We start from the raw sequence: 16,171 nt of genomic DNA, 5'->3' as shown, positions 1-16,171 counted from the left end.
CAGAGGTATCTGAGTTCAAATGCAGTCTCAAGATACTCACTATCTGCGTAATTCTGGACAAATCACTTTATCCCTATCTACCTCAGTTTCCCACTCTGTAAAACCAGGAATAATAATAGTAACCACATTCCAGAATTGTTGTAAGGATGAGATTGGATCTCTAAAGCACTCTGTAAGCCTTAAAGGATTATGTAAACGCTTACTTTATTATTGCTATTGTTGATTTTTGATACTCAGTTGATTGTTGAAAAAAGTGTCTATTTTTATATTTATCAAAGAAGTTGATAAGATTTTAATATATTCTTGGAAGACTTTTTTTTAAAAAAGGTACCTTTTAAGATTGCATTTTACTCTACTAGATAGAGGAATACTACTAGCTAAATGGCACGCCAAAAAGTTAGGCCAGAATTCAAATCTGAACTCAGACACTTACCAGCTATGTGACCATAGATAAGTAACTTAATCTCTATTTGTTTTAGTTTCCTCAACTGTAAAATGGGGATAATAATAGCACCTGTGTAAGGATAAAATGAGATAACATTTATGAAGCACTAAGAATAGTGTCTGGTTTATAGTAGGCTTTGAATAAATGCTAATTTCCCTCCTTCCTATTAAATCAAATTATATATTGAAAATTTTAAAAGCAATAAACGCAGGGTGAGGTTGGATACTCTAAACTTTTCAGTTAATTATGTGACTGAAACTGTAATATGCTATAAAAATTATCTGCAAAAAGTTTACCTATTTCTTTGTCATTTTTATTACAAATAACCTAAACATATGCATAAATTATTATCAAAGATTCCAGAGAAGTAGCTTATTGGTAATAATGCCACATATGATCATTTGCATTCTTTTGGTATTTGACTTCTAAGGTCCCTCCAGGTTTTAATATTCTTATAGATATCTTAAAAACCAATCACTCACATGCAATTGAGAGGAAAAATAAACTATTATAATAATTTTAAAACTATCATTCAGTAGCTTTAAAATTATACCTCCTTCAAGACAAAATTTTATACATATTTGGTCATTTAGTTTTCCTACTTTTATAAATTCCTGTCTACTTCCTCACATCACACACTGAAATGATTTATAACAAATGTGGAAGTTCCACTCTTATCCAACCAAATAAATTTTTACTTTCTTGGTATCCTCAGAACTTAGCACAGTGCTTTAAACATTATTGGTATTTTAAAAAACCCTTATTCACTGAATGGATGATTAAAGGTTTCCCCTATCAAGTTCTTTTCCAGTGATATCTCTTACCAAAAGCCCTTCCTGATTCTCCCAATCACTATGGCTCTTTCCTTTTTAATCTGTACCTCCTAATCAGTCTAAGTGGCCTGAGAACAAAAATGAAGGTCTGATTCATTTTTGTATGTTAATTTCCAATATTAACAGAGGCAGAGTTGGGCTTTGAAAATGTTTACTGTATAAAATAGAAAAACCTTTTTTCTGATTTGGGGTCCACCATTTATTAGCTGTATGATTTAGGTCATAATTCACATTGGGTCTCAGTTTCCTCCTGAATAAAATGATAGAGATGAATGAGATGAAGTCTAAGATTCAGTCTAGCTCTAAAGTTCCATGAATCTGAAACTGTCTTGTGCTCAAGAATTCTAAGTTAAAAAATAAAAAAGTTTTAAACCATTGCATTCAACTTAGAATCTGAAAGCTAATATGATGCAAAGCAATGGAAAGAACTTCAAAACAGCTGCATGTGTTTCTAACATCTGGTCAGCACAGTAAAGAAAAAGTTTTGTTTTTTTTTTAATTGCAAAAAAAAAAAAAAAGTTGGCAACCTCTGAGCTGAGTCTGCGATGAAGATTAGGATCTGACAACCAAGGATGCTTCAAGGCTTCACTTGCACTTATTCTCCAGCTAAAAGAGAAAATAAAGAGTTTTGTTAAGCAACTAAGGCAGGTCAGCCTTGGAATTCTATAAGGCTCCTGAAGGAGAGATGACATTCTTTATCTGAGCACTCCTTGAAAAATAATAACAAGTAACAGGAATATCATGAATTTATATTGTCCCTTTACTCTCAAAATAGCAAATAATTCCTCCTACTACTTGACTTGTATTTATCCTCTTCCTGCAAAATAGGCAACCATAGGCAAAATCAGTGCTGCTCAATGTTGATCTGAGGGGAGAAATGAATCCTAAAGCAAGGTCTGGAACAAAGTATCTCCATTTCTGGAGAACTTTTTAGGAAGGAATAAAAAATACCTACCCTAAATAGTTTAAATGTAGAGCTCCCTGATTTTCCTTTAATTTTCTTATCTGTATAACTATACTAAGCATCCAATTTCCATCTCACCTTGCTCCATCCCATCCTCACTAAAATATAAGCTCTTTGAGAGGCTGTATCATTGGCTTCCTTTTATTCCCAGTGCTAATCCAGGAAAAATCAAGTCCCCCTAACTCTATTACTCTAAAAGTCAACTCCTTTTAATCCAGCTTCATTCTTTTCTGTTCTCTTGAAGTATTAACTAATGATAATTTAATATAATAACAAATAGAAGGCTTATCACTTAAGTACTTGGCTAAAGTATTTCTTGGCTAATATGGAACTGGAGCAAAAAATGCCAATAATGTTCTATCTATAAAGTCATACCAAAATTGTAAATTGTGCTAAAATAATTTGGTAATTATTAGGCTGAGAGTTCCCAAGAATTCCCAAGCATTCCGTTATATAGGCCACCAATGCAGGTCAAAGTTATGGAATTTGTCAGGATTACCTCTTATCCTTAATCAGAAGCTTAGAGATGAATTCTTTGCCCTCTTCAGATGTGTCTTGGAATTCTTCTTCTTCTAAGTCCCACCTACAAGCTAAAATGTTGCTTAGTGTCTCAGCATCATTGTCACCCAGAAAAGGAGACAATCCACTGAGCCTGAAAGACAAAAATGGAGAAATTTTAGAGTGCCTACAGATATGCTATTTCCCTTGACAATCATGTGTAATGGATGGAACCCCTTGACTTCAAGTCAAGATGATCTTTGTTTAAGTTCTGCCTCAGACACACTAGATATGACTCTAAATAAATCACTTTTTTGTCCAGGATTCAATTTCTCAATCTGTAAAATCAAGGTGTTTCCAGTGCTAAATCTATGATCCTCTTAATTCAATTCAATTCACCGGTCACTAAATATTTGTTTCAAATCCTGGGGAGAAAGATAAAAATAAAACCATTCTACCCCAAACAGATAAGTAATGTAACCCGGGAAAGAGCCTGGGTCTGGATTCAGGAAGAGATGTAGTTTTTGTTTGTGGAACAGCCATGACACCAGAGTCACTGGCCTGAGGGGTACGTATTGTAAGAAGACTAGAAGAATGGTGGAAAGTTAGGTTATGAAGGGTTTTGGAGAATATTTAGTCTGATATTTCCTTGTCTTTTGTCTCTTCAATGTAATTAAACTTATCTGTGGGTATATTGTATTGCCAAAAAGACTGTGATCTCTTTGAGGTCAAGGCTATTATATTTTTCTCTTTAATACCCAGCAGCACCCAGTGCAATGTTTTATACAAAGCAAACATTTAACACTATACTTGGAGATTAAACCTGGTTCTATGTCATATTGCTGACACATAATCTCTTATCATCATCATTATTATTATCCCAAGCTCCTTGAGAACAGAGACTTTTTTTTGCTCTTTTTGTCCCCGGAATTACACACAGTGCCTGACACATAATAAGAGCTTGTTAACTTTTGATTCATGGATTTGGATTGGTATGACCTTGAACAAGTTAACTGACTTCTTTGAATTAAGCATTTTTAAAATGGGGATAATCATGCTCCCATTCCTAATTTCAGAGGAACTGTAAGAGGAAAAGGCTTCATGTACCTTAAAATGATAAATAAATGATTGTTAAATTGAGTATACAGGTGACCTATCAACTGAATGTAACTTTTTAAAAATAACAGTTTGTATTTCCCAAGATGTAAATCCTAAATAGAAAATATCTGATGATTACTGTGGCACAAAGTAAGGGAAAACACCTTCCATGAAAATACCCTTTGGTGTCTTCAGAATTTCAGTTCCCCTGAAACATCTAACCTTGTGACTGGAACATGCAAGCAGACTGACACACCACTAACTTGTTTTGCAAATCAAACGTTGGGGTATATTTCAGTTCATCAACAGTGCTCCTGCCTGTCACATGCCATTTTAACATCCTGTTGTAAAGGTCATTTTTATTTCCATTTTTTCTTTGTTCCAGTAGACCTTCCCTCCAAATGGAATTTATTGCTCTTAAATTTTTAAGGGCCCACCAGGCAGTCACTGATAGAAGATTTGAATCTGCCAATATTATCTAGAACTACATGACCATACAGCTCAGAATCATAAGAAAAAGCTCTCCAAAAGTTAAAAAGAATAAACAGGAAATGACTATTAAAAACAAATAAACAAACAGCCAACCAGCAAGGAGTATAGATTGCAGGTTATACCCTCTAATCAGGGGTTATCCCCTGGTTAGAGTCTTCCTATCATGCTCTTATATAAATTTGGCTTATAAATAATAATTATTTCATTAAAAGAGTGGCCAGAAAAGTGTCAAGAGGCCCAAGAAATATTCAAATTTTGCAAACTAAGTTCAGAGCAGGTATACAGTAGAAAGAGTGAGACAATATTGGTAAAAACTAACTTTGTTCATGCTTCCCTGGGGAAAATTACTTTAAATAATCAGTCAGCTAGTATTTATTCAGTACCAACTATGTGCCAGGTACTGTATTAAACACTATGGATATAAAGAAAGACAAAAATTCAGGTCTTGCCCTCAAGGATCTCACAGTCTAATGAGGGAGATATCATGCAAACAATTACATACAAAGAAGATATATAAACAGCACAATTTGGGGATGATCTCAGAGTGAAAAGCACTAAAATTAAGGAGTGGAAAGACTTCAGTTGAAACTTGAAAGACGCCAAGGAAACTTGAAGGCAGAGATGACATCAGAGAATGAGGACAAAGAAGGTCCCCAGTATGGGGATGAGGATTTATACATTTTCTTTACTGAATTAAAAGGGACAAGGAGACATGTTTTCTCCCTCCTCAAATTACCTAGTGTTTTTATTTATCTGTAGAATGGTTTTATCCACCCTCCACTGTCATCTCCTCATTCTCCCTCCCCCAAAGAGAAGCACCTTGAGAGCAGAGATTATTTTCCCCTGGACCAATACGGTGCCTTGAACATGTTTGGACTGGATCTGGGATGTCATGGTGAAGAGATCTTCTAGTGAGGGACTTCCTCTACCAGTGGAGATCATCTCCTCAGTTGCCCATGGCAATAAAAGCTTAAATAACTTGTCCAGCATCTCATAGCCAGCTTAGGCCAGAGGCAATGCTTATATCCAGATCTTCCTAAATCTGAGGCTTGCTTTTTAATCACCTATGCCCCATGCTGCCTCTTGCATTACTATTTTTTTTAACTGAACTGAGTAGAGTTTGCAGTCCAGGAGAGAGAGATTGCAGAAAAAGAGAAGTATCAAATTATGTGTGGGAAGTGTATATAAGTAAATATTTAATTCTCTTATTCACCTAGATCCTCTCTGCCTTTGAGAAGTGTCAGTATGCACTAGGTACTCAAATTATAAGAATGTTTCTAATTACTGATGCTCACATTAAAATTCTCTGACTTCTGAGTCAGCCCTCCCTCTCATGTCACCAAGAAATGAGCCACACTAGGCTATTCTTAGTTACCTAAATTAATGAGCTAAGGATAAGGCAACATGAAGGAGTCTGAAACAGAAGAAAGCTAAGGAAATTCTGATGACTATTAGCCATGATGACAAAGAATAAAGATTATAAGGAAAAAAATAACCATTTATGTAGCACCTTCCATGGGTCCAGTATCATGCTGAGTACTTAAAAAATATTATCTCATTTGATTCTCACAACAACCTTCAAAGGCAGGTGCTATTATTATACACATTTTACAATTGAGAAAATGGAAACAAATAGAAGTAAAGTGGTCCAAGGTTACACAACTAGTAAATGCATGAGGCTGGATTTAAACTTAATTTTAACACTCTATCACTGCACCACTATTAGAAGAGGGACCTCAGTAATCTTTTATTTGGCCACAGACCACTTTTACCTCCAGAATAAGAGGGTTGAAATATAAATTATTCAAACCATTTTATAGTTTATTTTGGAGAGGCTTTGATGATGGTGGTGAAATGGAATCAGAACATGGATTGGGGTGTGAAAGTATAATTTCCATCGCATGGTACCTCCAGGCAGTTAGTTACCTTGTCCCTTTGGTAAAGGCAAATACCTTGATTATAGTTTCATATATATTATATGAGGCATAATATAATACATATGTCTATGTATGTACATGCACGAAGATGTATATATGTACATGCATATGCAGACATGTACATGTGTGTGTATTTTTGGTTTGTTTTTTGCTGGACACACAGATTTGAGAAAATAAGAATCTGGTCAAAATAGACCATACGCAGAAAAGGACTTTCTCAGAAGACAGCCTGTGAGGCATTTTCTGTACTCACTTTAGGACTGGGACAAATTTTTCTCAAATCAGCTAATGCCAGAAAACCACAGTCAGGTCAGAAAAATTCTTTTAAGGCAACTCTGAAACAGAGCCTCAAACAATATAGACCGAATGTAAGGAATCAGCATCCCAGACAGAAACTCTGAGCTGATAGACTGCATAACAAACAATCATTTCAGACCAGTCACCAACTGAAGGTCACATAGAAAACAGCAAAAGGGCTTAGTCAACCTTGACTGAAGCCACAAATCAAAGAATAACCCTCACATGTTCTGTGTGTGGAAAGTACTTTCCAAATACACCCACACAGAGATAGTAATCACCCATCAGTGGGGTCATCTCTGAACATTAAGGTCACTAATATTTCTTTAACAGCAGACTGCTTAGTAAACTGTCCCTTTCTAATGAATCAATTGCCTGCCTGGGAGCAGGAGAGCAAGGGAAGCTAACCTTTTCCAGTATGTTGGCTGAGAAAGAAGGAATTTATTGTAGTTGTATATTAGTTCCTAGAAAGTAGCATTTGTTCCCATGTACCTCAAAATTAGTTTGCAAGTAAGGATAGAAACCAGAAGTGTGATTTCATTCATACAAGGAACCCCTAGATAGAAAACTCCCTCCACAACTCAGATTGCCATCTCCATTGCAACTTGTCTAGGACAGCTGTCTATAGCACTTCATCACATAGCTAGTATAGGTCAGAGGCAGCTCTTGAACTAGGATCTTTGTGACTTGAAGGACAGTGCTATACTGACTGCATTTTATATATGTAACTAGGACTTGCTACTCATGCCCTGTCCACCTAATACGGAAGTACCCTGAAGTCTTTGGAGCAAGCCCAGATTTCCTAACATGGAGGTCTCTGCATCCCCTAGAGCTGGGGTGGCTATAATCTCTTTTGGCTGGCTGTCTATGCTTTTAAAACTCACTCACTCTTCAGACTTGCTTCTTCTTTTGCTCTTTCCAGTTTCATCTAGAAGGTAAAGATCCCAGTTTATCCACAGCACAAATATCATGAACTGTGCTAGAAAGATGGGGAGAACTTCTTATATCTGCTCTCTCTCTTTTACCCCAATTCCAAATCAAAGGGCCTAGAGATGTTTGTTTCTGTTTTTTGTTTTGTTTTGTTTTGTTTTTTTGGGTTTTTTTTGTTTTTGTTTTTGTTTTTGTTTTTTTGTCCTCAGTTCCAGGTGATAATGGCAATTCTCACTGAACTAGGAATTCAAGCCATGAGCCTGGTTTGAAGGTGAGATAGTATAGCTAGCCACCCTGACATGGAAGCTCTGAGAAGCCAGGGTGCCTAGGACTCAAGGGGACTGGGAGTAGAGTTTGGACTTAGAACTGGGATAGGGCCTATAGGAACTGAGCTAAACTCTGAACTAATCTCTTTCCCTTCCTCAGAGATGGAGAATCATGTTTTCCACATATTGAAGAAGCAAATTTACATAATTATGATATGCCCTTTGAAGTAAATATTTCTGTATAAAACTAATCTGATTATTTGGAACTAGAATGTCAAAAATTATCCCTTTCACTTAGAGTAAATATCATTGAAGGGGGCTGGAGCCATAATTAGAGAGCCTACATACCCTTAATCTTTAAGGATACAGGAGAATACTGGGGGAAAGGTAAAATCTAACTTAACTTGCTTTTTTCAAGTATCTTCTCAAGGCACCCAGTTTTTCACTTTCCTTTGGTGTCTTGTCTTTACCATAGACTGTAAGTCCCTTGAGGGGAAGTATTGTCTTTCTCTTTTCATGTTTGTATTACCAGCACTTAGAACAGTGCCTGGCACAAAGTAGATGCTTAATAAAGACTTTGTCTTTCCAGTCAGTGTGGGTCACAATAGATAGATAAATATAGATATATAGATATACAAAGATATGTGTTATATATATGTATGTATAGGTGAATATATATATATGCACATATATTACATATGTGCATATATTATATAATATCTTCTGTTTATTTATCTTGTACATGCTATATACACTACTCCAATATACACAGTTAGAATGTTAGCTTCTTGAGGATAGGAAATATTTGGCTTTTTCTTTATACCCCTAATGCTCCTAACAATATCCTGTACAAGGTATATATTTAATAAAATGCTTGTTGATTAATCTCTGTGGGATCAGGTGTAATGTTTTTATATAATTATTTTGTAAAAGACATTAACCTACTATATGACTTTGTGCCTCAGTTTTCTCCTTTGTAAAATTATGGGTCTCAAATAGGATTTTTTTTTCAAAATCTCCTTTTAGCTCTACCTTTTATGATGTTATCTATTATTGCCCTCCCTCACCCAGAACAGCAAAGTCTACTGCACAGAATGGGGATGAGAACAGTTTTGCAGATTCTGATTTTAGGCCAACTTACAGCATATAGGCAATCACACCAACACTCCACATATCAGTAGGAAAAGAAACAAAATCGTAATTCACAACTTCAGGAGCAAGAAATTCAGGAGTCCCAAAGTTCACTCTCAGTTTTTCTCTGGGTTTATATCTGCAATTGAGAAGAGAGCAATGATATCAGATATTGTTAAAAGGTTGAGAAATATATCCACTCTGGTTGCTGTGACTAGAACTAGACATCAAAGGAAAATAACTTTTGCCTCTCTCAAGGGTTTCCATAGAAATTGTGGGAGTTTTAGTACTTATTTTTCATACTATATAATAATGATTAAACTTGGTGATTTCATAAATTGGTTTTTTATGTTATATTTATTCTTTTATTATAGCTTTTTATTTACATGATATATGCACGGGTAATTTTTTAGCACTAACAATTGCAAAACCTTTTGTTCCAATTTTTCCCTTCCTTGTGATTTCATAAATTGTAAATAATTCCCTCTATCAATGTGGGTCAACCCCTTTTCCACAAGAAATATCTATAGAGACTTCACTAATGCACTGAAGGACAGGGCCTCATGCTAGTATTGTGCCAGATAGATCTTCAACCTAGGTCTTCTTGGCTCTGAGAGCAGTTTTCTATCCACTGCACCACACCACACTGCACACACTTTCTCAAACTCTATATCTGTAGGTGCTGCCTTCATTACCTGTGGAACCAAATAGTGTAAAAATGTGCCATAGCCTGGGGAGAACACTTAGCATCTCTATGGTCTATTTGCTTTCCCTCAGCTTGAAGATCATTGTGCCTGAGATCTGACAATAAATATCTCTCTCTCTCCACTCCAATCCAATTCTGAAAGTGACACAGCTAGTTTGGATTTGGGGCTTCTACATAGTGCGTGGTCCTGGTTGTCCCTGTTTCTCCTTCTTTGCTCTCATCTTGGAGTATCTTGAATTAAACTATGAAGCCTTCCCTCATAATATAATAATATTATTTATATTATATATATATACATATATATTAAATAAAGGCCTATTGTTCTGTATCACTGGCCAGTTGGTGTAGTTTTTCTGCAAATTACTATTTAAACTATAAATGCCAAGGCAGTTGCAACCTACTAGGCTAGTCTATATATAAAGTGTTCCCAAAATCTGTACTAAAAACATATACAATATATGTATAAAATATAAAATATATAAATGAATATATTATATATTACTGTGCACATGTAGACAGGATAGATAAGACACATAGGTATATATACACAAATGCCAGACTGATCAAGATAGGAAGTTAATAGGAAGAAAGAAAGAAAAAAAGAAAGAAAAGAAGGAAGGAAAGAAGGAAGGAAGGAAGGAAGGAAGGAAGGAAGGAAGGAAGGAAGGAAGGAAGGAAGGAAGGAAGGAAGGAAGGAAGGAAGGAAGGAAGGAAGGAAGGAAGGAAGGAAGGAAGGAAGGAAGGGAAAAAGTGATTCTTTCTTTTATTTTGCATCCCTAATACCTAGCACAGAACCTGGTACAGAGTAGGTATTTTTAAAAATAGGTGTTTAATGTTTGTTAATTGACTTAAACAAAGTGCTCCAAAAATCTTAGTGCATATGGCTAAAAACTATAAGACTTTTGAGATACCCTATATTTGACCTAAGATATCACAAGAGTACCTCCCTCCCAGTGTTGTGAGAACTAAATGAGATCATATTTGTAAAGTTATTAATATAGTGTCTGGCACATACTAGGTACTAAATACTTATTCCCTTTCTATAAAAGATATGTTTATACATTATAATGTATAATCACACATACATAAATTATATATACAGATGTGTATATGTATGTGTGTATATATATATATGTGTATACACACACACACACACACATACACACATAAAAATTTCACACACATACAAGTAGATGGACCTAGAATCAGAAAATTGTTGGTTGTTGTCATTCTTGGTGACCCCATTTGGGTTTTTCTTGGCAAAGATTAACTAGAGTAATTTGTCATTTCCTTCTCCTGTTTATTTTACAGATAAGGAAACTGAGGCAGAATAAAATGACTTCACTTGGGGTCACACAACTAATAAGTGTGGGAGGCCAGAACTCAAGAAGGTGAGTATTCCTGACTCCAGACCCAGTGCTCTATTCACTGTACCACCTAGTTGTCCTTCAATCAGGAAGATGAGTTCAAATCCTACTTGAGATATTTTAGTATCTGTAATTATGGACAAATCACTGAAACCTGTTTTCTTCATCTATGAAATAGGGAAAATAATAACACCCAATTTCAAAGATTTTTGTGAGGACAAAATGAGATATTTGTGAAGTGCTTTGCAAACTTTAAAGTACTATAAAATGCTAATTATTATTATTCTATGTAAAGTTACACACACACACATACATACACACAAAATCTCTGGAAGTGCTGATACAAGACTGTCAAGTAAGACCTCACTAAGGCTGGTTTGCTTTATTTATAAAGGTAGATGGTCATTAGCAACATCTAATTTCAAAGAAATAATTAATATGCTAAAATCCTTAAAATTTCCTTTTCCTTAAGTTTATTTCACACTCCCTTGAAATCTTATTTATGCTATTAATTGGCTTCAGTAGACCCTCTCTCTTCAGAAAAAATAAAGGTGAATTTTATACCCAAGGCAAAATATCAAACATTTAAATTAGTAAAGCCTAAAATAATACAGATTCATTATCACAAGATGCTTTGTGTTTCACATGTGAAAGTATTTTCAAATGATGGATTTTTCAAATGATTTTTACATATTCAGAGAAGCACAACTAAGAATGATTTAAGTGTGTTTTAAATGATATATTAAAAATGTTTCAAATCTGAGTAAAGTACTTATGCTACTACTATAACATAACAGCTAAGCACACACAGACGTACCTTCTTGCTAATCCAAAATCAATAATTTTTATTTGTTTGGTGTCTCTACTCACACACAGGATGTTTTCAGGCTGCCAGGAGAAAGACATTAGAAAGGATAGCAGTTATCATTCAACTGAATTTTACTTGAACCGTGACTAAATATAGGACAGTGCACAGGATAAGCCTATCAAGGTTTTTGGTCTGGCGCACATTTGTTTTTGTGGCTATTTTCTTCTTTAATTATGTGGCAGTTGAGGTTCTAGGTAGTCTGCCAAGATCGCCTTCTCCTCTTCATGGTTTTGCCATTTAACATAACACATAAGTTCAGACATAGGCCTTCTCTAGGGAAGTAAGGGAAGGGGAATATTAGTAAGATGTTTTCTAGATTTGACATTTAACTTCCAAAATTATTAAATATGATTTCTACCCTAGTTGGGGGGAGAATTCTCCTACTACAGACGTATGTTTTCAACCTAGTTCTAACAGACAGTTGGATTTCCTTATTAGTTACACTGAAAATGAAAGAAATTTTTTATATTCTTTTGATACTACAGACTTACCTCCAGTACCCTAAAAGCATATTAATATTATTTTTATCCATTTTCACAATTTTTATAATTATGGTCCTAATGTTCGCATCCTATACTTATATATAATAAGTCTTTCCCTTGAAATATGGGACTAACTCTGGAAACCATAGTTTCCTCAGTGAAGCAACAACAACAAAAGAAATAGTAGAAGTAATAGAATGTAGACTTTGTATAGCATCTTTCATTTCAGTATGACACAATTTGTTCATTAGAATGATCCTCTTAGATTGAAGGAATTCAATCATATAGCCTAGAAAGGATTCCCTAATGCTTTTTTCACTAAAATAAAAGTGAAACTCTAAACTTAGCTTGAAATTCCAGTGGAGAGTACTTGGAATTCCAGTGGGGGCATGGAGTCAAATAGACAAGCTTCTGATACTTCTTTTGCTATAAACTAAACCATATGAAATTAATATTCATCCTTGTCTCTTATTTTTATCATCTGTCAAGTGGTTAGAATGAGGCTAGTCCTACCTTTACTCACAGAGTTGTAATAAAGATTGAATAAGAGGATAATAGATATAAAATTGCTTTGAAAAAAAAAATGAAGCTAGGTGATGCAATGGATAGAGCACCAGCCCTGAAGTCAGGAGGACTTTGAGTTCAAATGTGATCTAAAACACTTAACACTTCCTGGCTGTGGGACTCTGGGCAAGTCACTTAACCCCAATTGCCTCAACAAAAAAATTTTAAAAATGAAAAAAACCTTTCTAACTGCAATATATTATTGTTAATTAAAAGGCTATGCAGCATTTCTGTTTCAATATTCAAGAATTTCTGTTCCTTGAATTGAAGTTGAATTGAATTTCAAAGCCTTTTACTAGAATAAGTCAAAATCACATTGTGTGTACACATTTAAGCCATTAATTATTTCTACAAATTATCTTTACAGCTTCATGCTCCAATGACTGAAAGACAGCATGCAACAATGGACTTCCATCCTGGACTTGAGAGTCAGGAAGTCCTGGATTCAAATCTTGCTTCAGATATTCATTAGCTGAGTGACCCTGGGCAAGTCACTTAATCATTCATTCTGTGCCTTAGTTTCTTCATCTGAAAAATGAAGAGGTTGGATATGATGGCCTTTACACTCTTTTCCAACTCTAAATCTAAACTCCTATGTTCAATCATATTGAAAAGTTTTTGAAATGCTAAAAAAGACTTTTGCAGGATAACTTTACTTTTTTTAAGATTTTGGAAAACAAAATCATCTGCAGCACTTTTTCAAATGTAGTTTATAATCTGTAATTATTTTTTCTTTGTCATTTGTTCAAGCCAATTAAGCCCAAGAAGTCCTTGACTAAATAGTTGCCTGACTGCACAGCCCACAGCAAATCCTTAATAGTTAACTGATTATAAACTTCTATTAAGAATCATTAGATCTATAGCTAAATGTCTATTTCCAGACTGATCCTTTTAGAGTCCCTTTAGAACTTTCTGTGGAATATTCCCACTGAATTAAGAATTGACAAAACCACATAGAATTATGCTCATTTCCTAAACAAATGCTCTGAAGTGCTTGTAAAAATATCTATATATTCTTGGCCCCCCAAATGAACTAGAGATAGAGATGGACAATACATGTACACAGAGGAAGTTAGGAGCCAAGTTAAAGCAAGAAAAATTAATGTAAGAGAACCTATTTAAATGGTTCTGCAAAAATATGTACATTTACTTTCTTTTTTTTTCTTTCTTCCCTCCTTCTTTCCTTTTTCCTTTTTCTTACTTTACAATCTTATTAAGTACCTCTTATATATACAGCACTATGCTGGAGGATACAAAAATGTCACTAATCCCTGCCTTCATAGTATTCAATTGTTTTAGTAGTCATGACACTGCTGTGTATGTGTATGAATATGTGTATGAACATAGATGTAGATTTGGCTGCTAAGTGGTACAATGGATAGTTGTTGTTCATCCTTCATTTTCAAAGAAGACCCATGACATTACAGATGATTTCTTGACTTGTACATGAATTAGATTTAAGTGAGATAGAATTGCACAAAATTGTCAGCCTCATTCTCCCTTCCTGAGTCCAGTAGCAGGACAATAGTCATGAAAGAAAGGGAGAGTTTGTCACTGTTTATTGATTTTAAGTAGTTATTTGCTGATTATAAGTCCAATTCTGAGATTGGAAGTGATGGGAAAGAAAAGCAAAGTAGAGGAATAAATGAAGAAAAAAGAAAAGCTCTTTCCCTCACTTCTAAAATGCCCTTCTTGCTCTCTCTGGCAGCTTGATATCAGCCATTCCTCTGCCTCCTCTGCTCTGTTCCCTAGAATTTCTGTAACATACCTAGCTATGCAGTCCCCTGTCTTTCCAGCATATTACTCAATTTTCTATCATCCTTGGCTATCAGGAGCTTGAAAGATCCCTAGAGATTCCTGATGATTCGGGAGAGTCAACTTGCCTGATTTCAACTAGGAGAACTGATTTGTTTTAAATCCTCCCACACACACATCTGAAAATAATGAAGAGAAAACACTCAGGAGACTGCTAACCATTACAGCCAAGCCTTTAGTATTCATGACATTGCCATGGGAGCTGCATAAAGGTAGAAACCATGTTGTATTTGAACTCTGGATCGCCTCCAATACTAAGCCCAAGTTATTTAGCAGGTGCTTAATTCAATTGTGGAATTGTTTGTTGAATTGGACATGGGGGACTCCTAATAATTGGCCCTGAAAGATTAGTACAGCACAAATAAGGATGGAAAAAAATTCAAGGAGAGGGATCTTATCTCCTAAGTTAGCCATGATATAAGTAATGTAAATGGGCAAGGCATGATGTCCCATGGGGATACAAATATCTGTTCAGGGCCAGATGGAAAAAGGTTAACGTTTTACATGATACAAAGCACATACTCTACCTTCAAGTCTAAATGAAGGATGTACATCTGATGCATGTGTTTTATCCCCTCACAGATCTGCTTGATGAACAGAATAGTATCCAGCTCAGTTAAATTGCAGTTTTCATCAATAATTCGATCAAACAGTTCACCTCCATCCACACTATTGAGAGAAACAGCATGAGAATTTTAGGGTGTTTCTTTAAGTATTCATTGAATACATCATAAAATACTGAGTTGTAATTTATATTCCCTAATTATCACAATAGAAAGGCATAATATCCTGGTGAAGAGAGAGCTAACTTTTCTAGCAGGCAAATTTGGGTTCCAGTTCTGTCTTTGCCATATCCTGGCTTTTTAACTCTGGGCTATTGATCAATCTTTCAGAGGCCCCAGGAAACTACCTAGAACTAGTGATCTTTACTCAAAAAGGGAATTCCCTAAGGAAATCTCAATTCAGCTAAAACAAATATAAAACACACTATCCCCCTACCCTCCTCCCATAGGTTGATTGCATTTTATTAATGTCCTTGTAATGTCCTTTTTTATGTTGTCTGTTTCCTATTTTTTGTTTTGGAGGTAATGTGGGGTTTAATGATTTGCCCATGAATCACATAGCTAGTAAGTGTTTGAGGCCACATTTGAACGTTGGTCCTCCTGACTCCAGGGCTAATAATCCTAGCATTTTAAAAAAGTATATTTCAGCTATTCTTGTTTAACTATTCTGCTTTTGCTCCTTTAGCAGCTTGCCTCTTTAGAAAGGAGGTCAAATGAAAGACCTGGTTTTGCACATTTATAACATTAATTTCATGGATGTTAAGACCTGCAAAACTTTTTGGGCAATTAATACAAAACTTAAGTGAGTCTTAATTTATTATGTTCTAAGTATATTATGAATCCAAGAACAGCAACCAGGATAAAACCTGAAAGAAAGTAGCAGGTGAAAATTAATAGAGGACTGTTTTAAGTATG

General features: G+C 35.1%; 1 protein-coding gene and 1 long non-coding RNA gene across 4 annotated transcripts in view; one reads left to right on the top strand and one right to left on the bottom strand.

Moving 5' to 3' along the window:
• The window catches only part of MYLK4 (myosin light chain kinase family member 4), a 189,233-nt gene that overhangs the window by 9,428 nt on the left and 163,634 nt on the right, over positions 1–16,171 (bottom strand). For all 3 annotated transcript variants that reach the window (XM_074270304.1, XM_074270295.1, XM_074270287.1), the window contains 5 exons: positions 15,221–15,362; positions 11,782–11,852; positions 8,902–9,030; positions 2,742–2,894; positions 1,806–1,884 (listed from right to left, as the gene is read on the bottom strand). In XM_074270304.1, the coding sequence (XP_074126405.1) occupies positions 1,806–1,884; positions 2,742–2,894; positions 8,902–9,030; positions 11,782–11,852; positions 15,221–15,362 (574 nt within the window). The remainder of the gene's footprint in view (positions 1–1,805; positions 1,885–2,741; positions 2,895–8,901; positions 9,031–11,781; positions 11,853–15,220; positions 15,363–16,171) is intronic.
• The window catches only part of LOC141544317 (uncharacterized), an 84,219-nt gene continuing 78,953 nt past the window's right edge, over positions 10,906–16,171 (top strand). Inside the window, exon 1 of the long non-coding RNA XR_012482577.1 lies at positions 10,906–10,988. This is a non-coding gene — a long non-coding RNA (uncharacterized LOC141544317). The remainder of the gene's footprint in view (positions 10,989–16,171) is intronic.

This window comes from Sminthopsis crassicaudata, chromosome 1 (assembly GCF_048593235.1).
Source record: "Sminthopsis crassicaudata isolate SCR6 chromosome 1, ASM4859323v1, whole genome shotgun sequence".
Taxonomy (NCBI): domain Eukaryota; kingdom Metazoa; phylum Chordata; class Mammalia; order Dasyuromorphia; family Dasyuridae; genus Sminthopsis; species Sminthopsis crassicaudata.
Note: the sequence above shows the minus strand (reverse complement) of the source record. Positions and strands in the feature narration are given on the sequence as shown.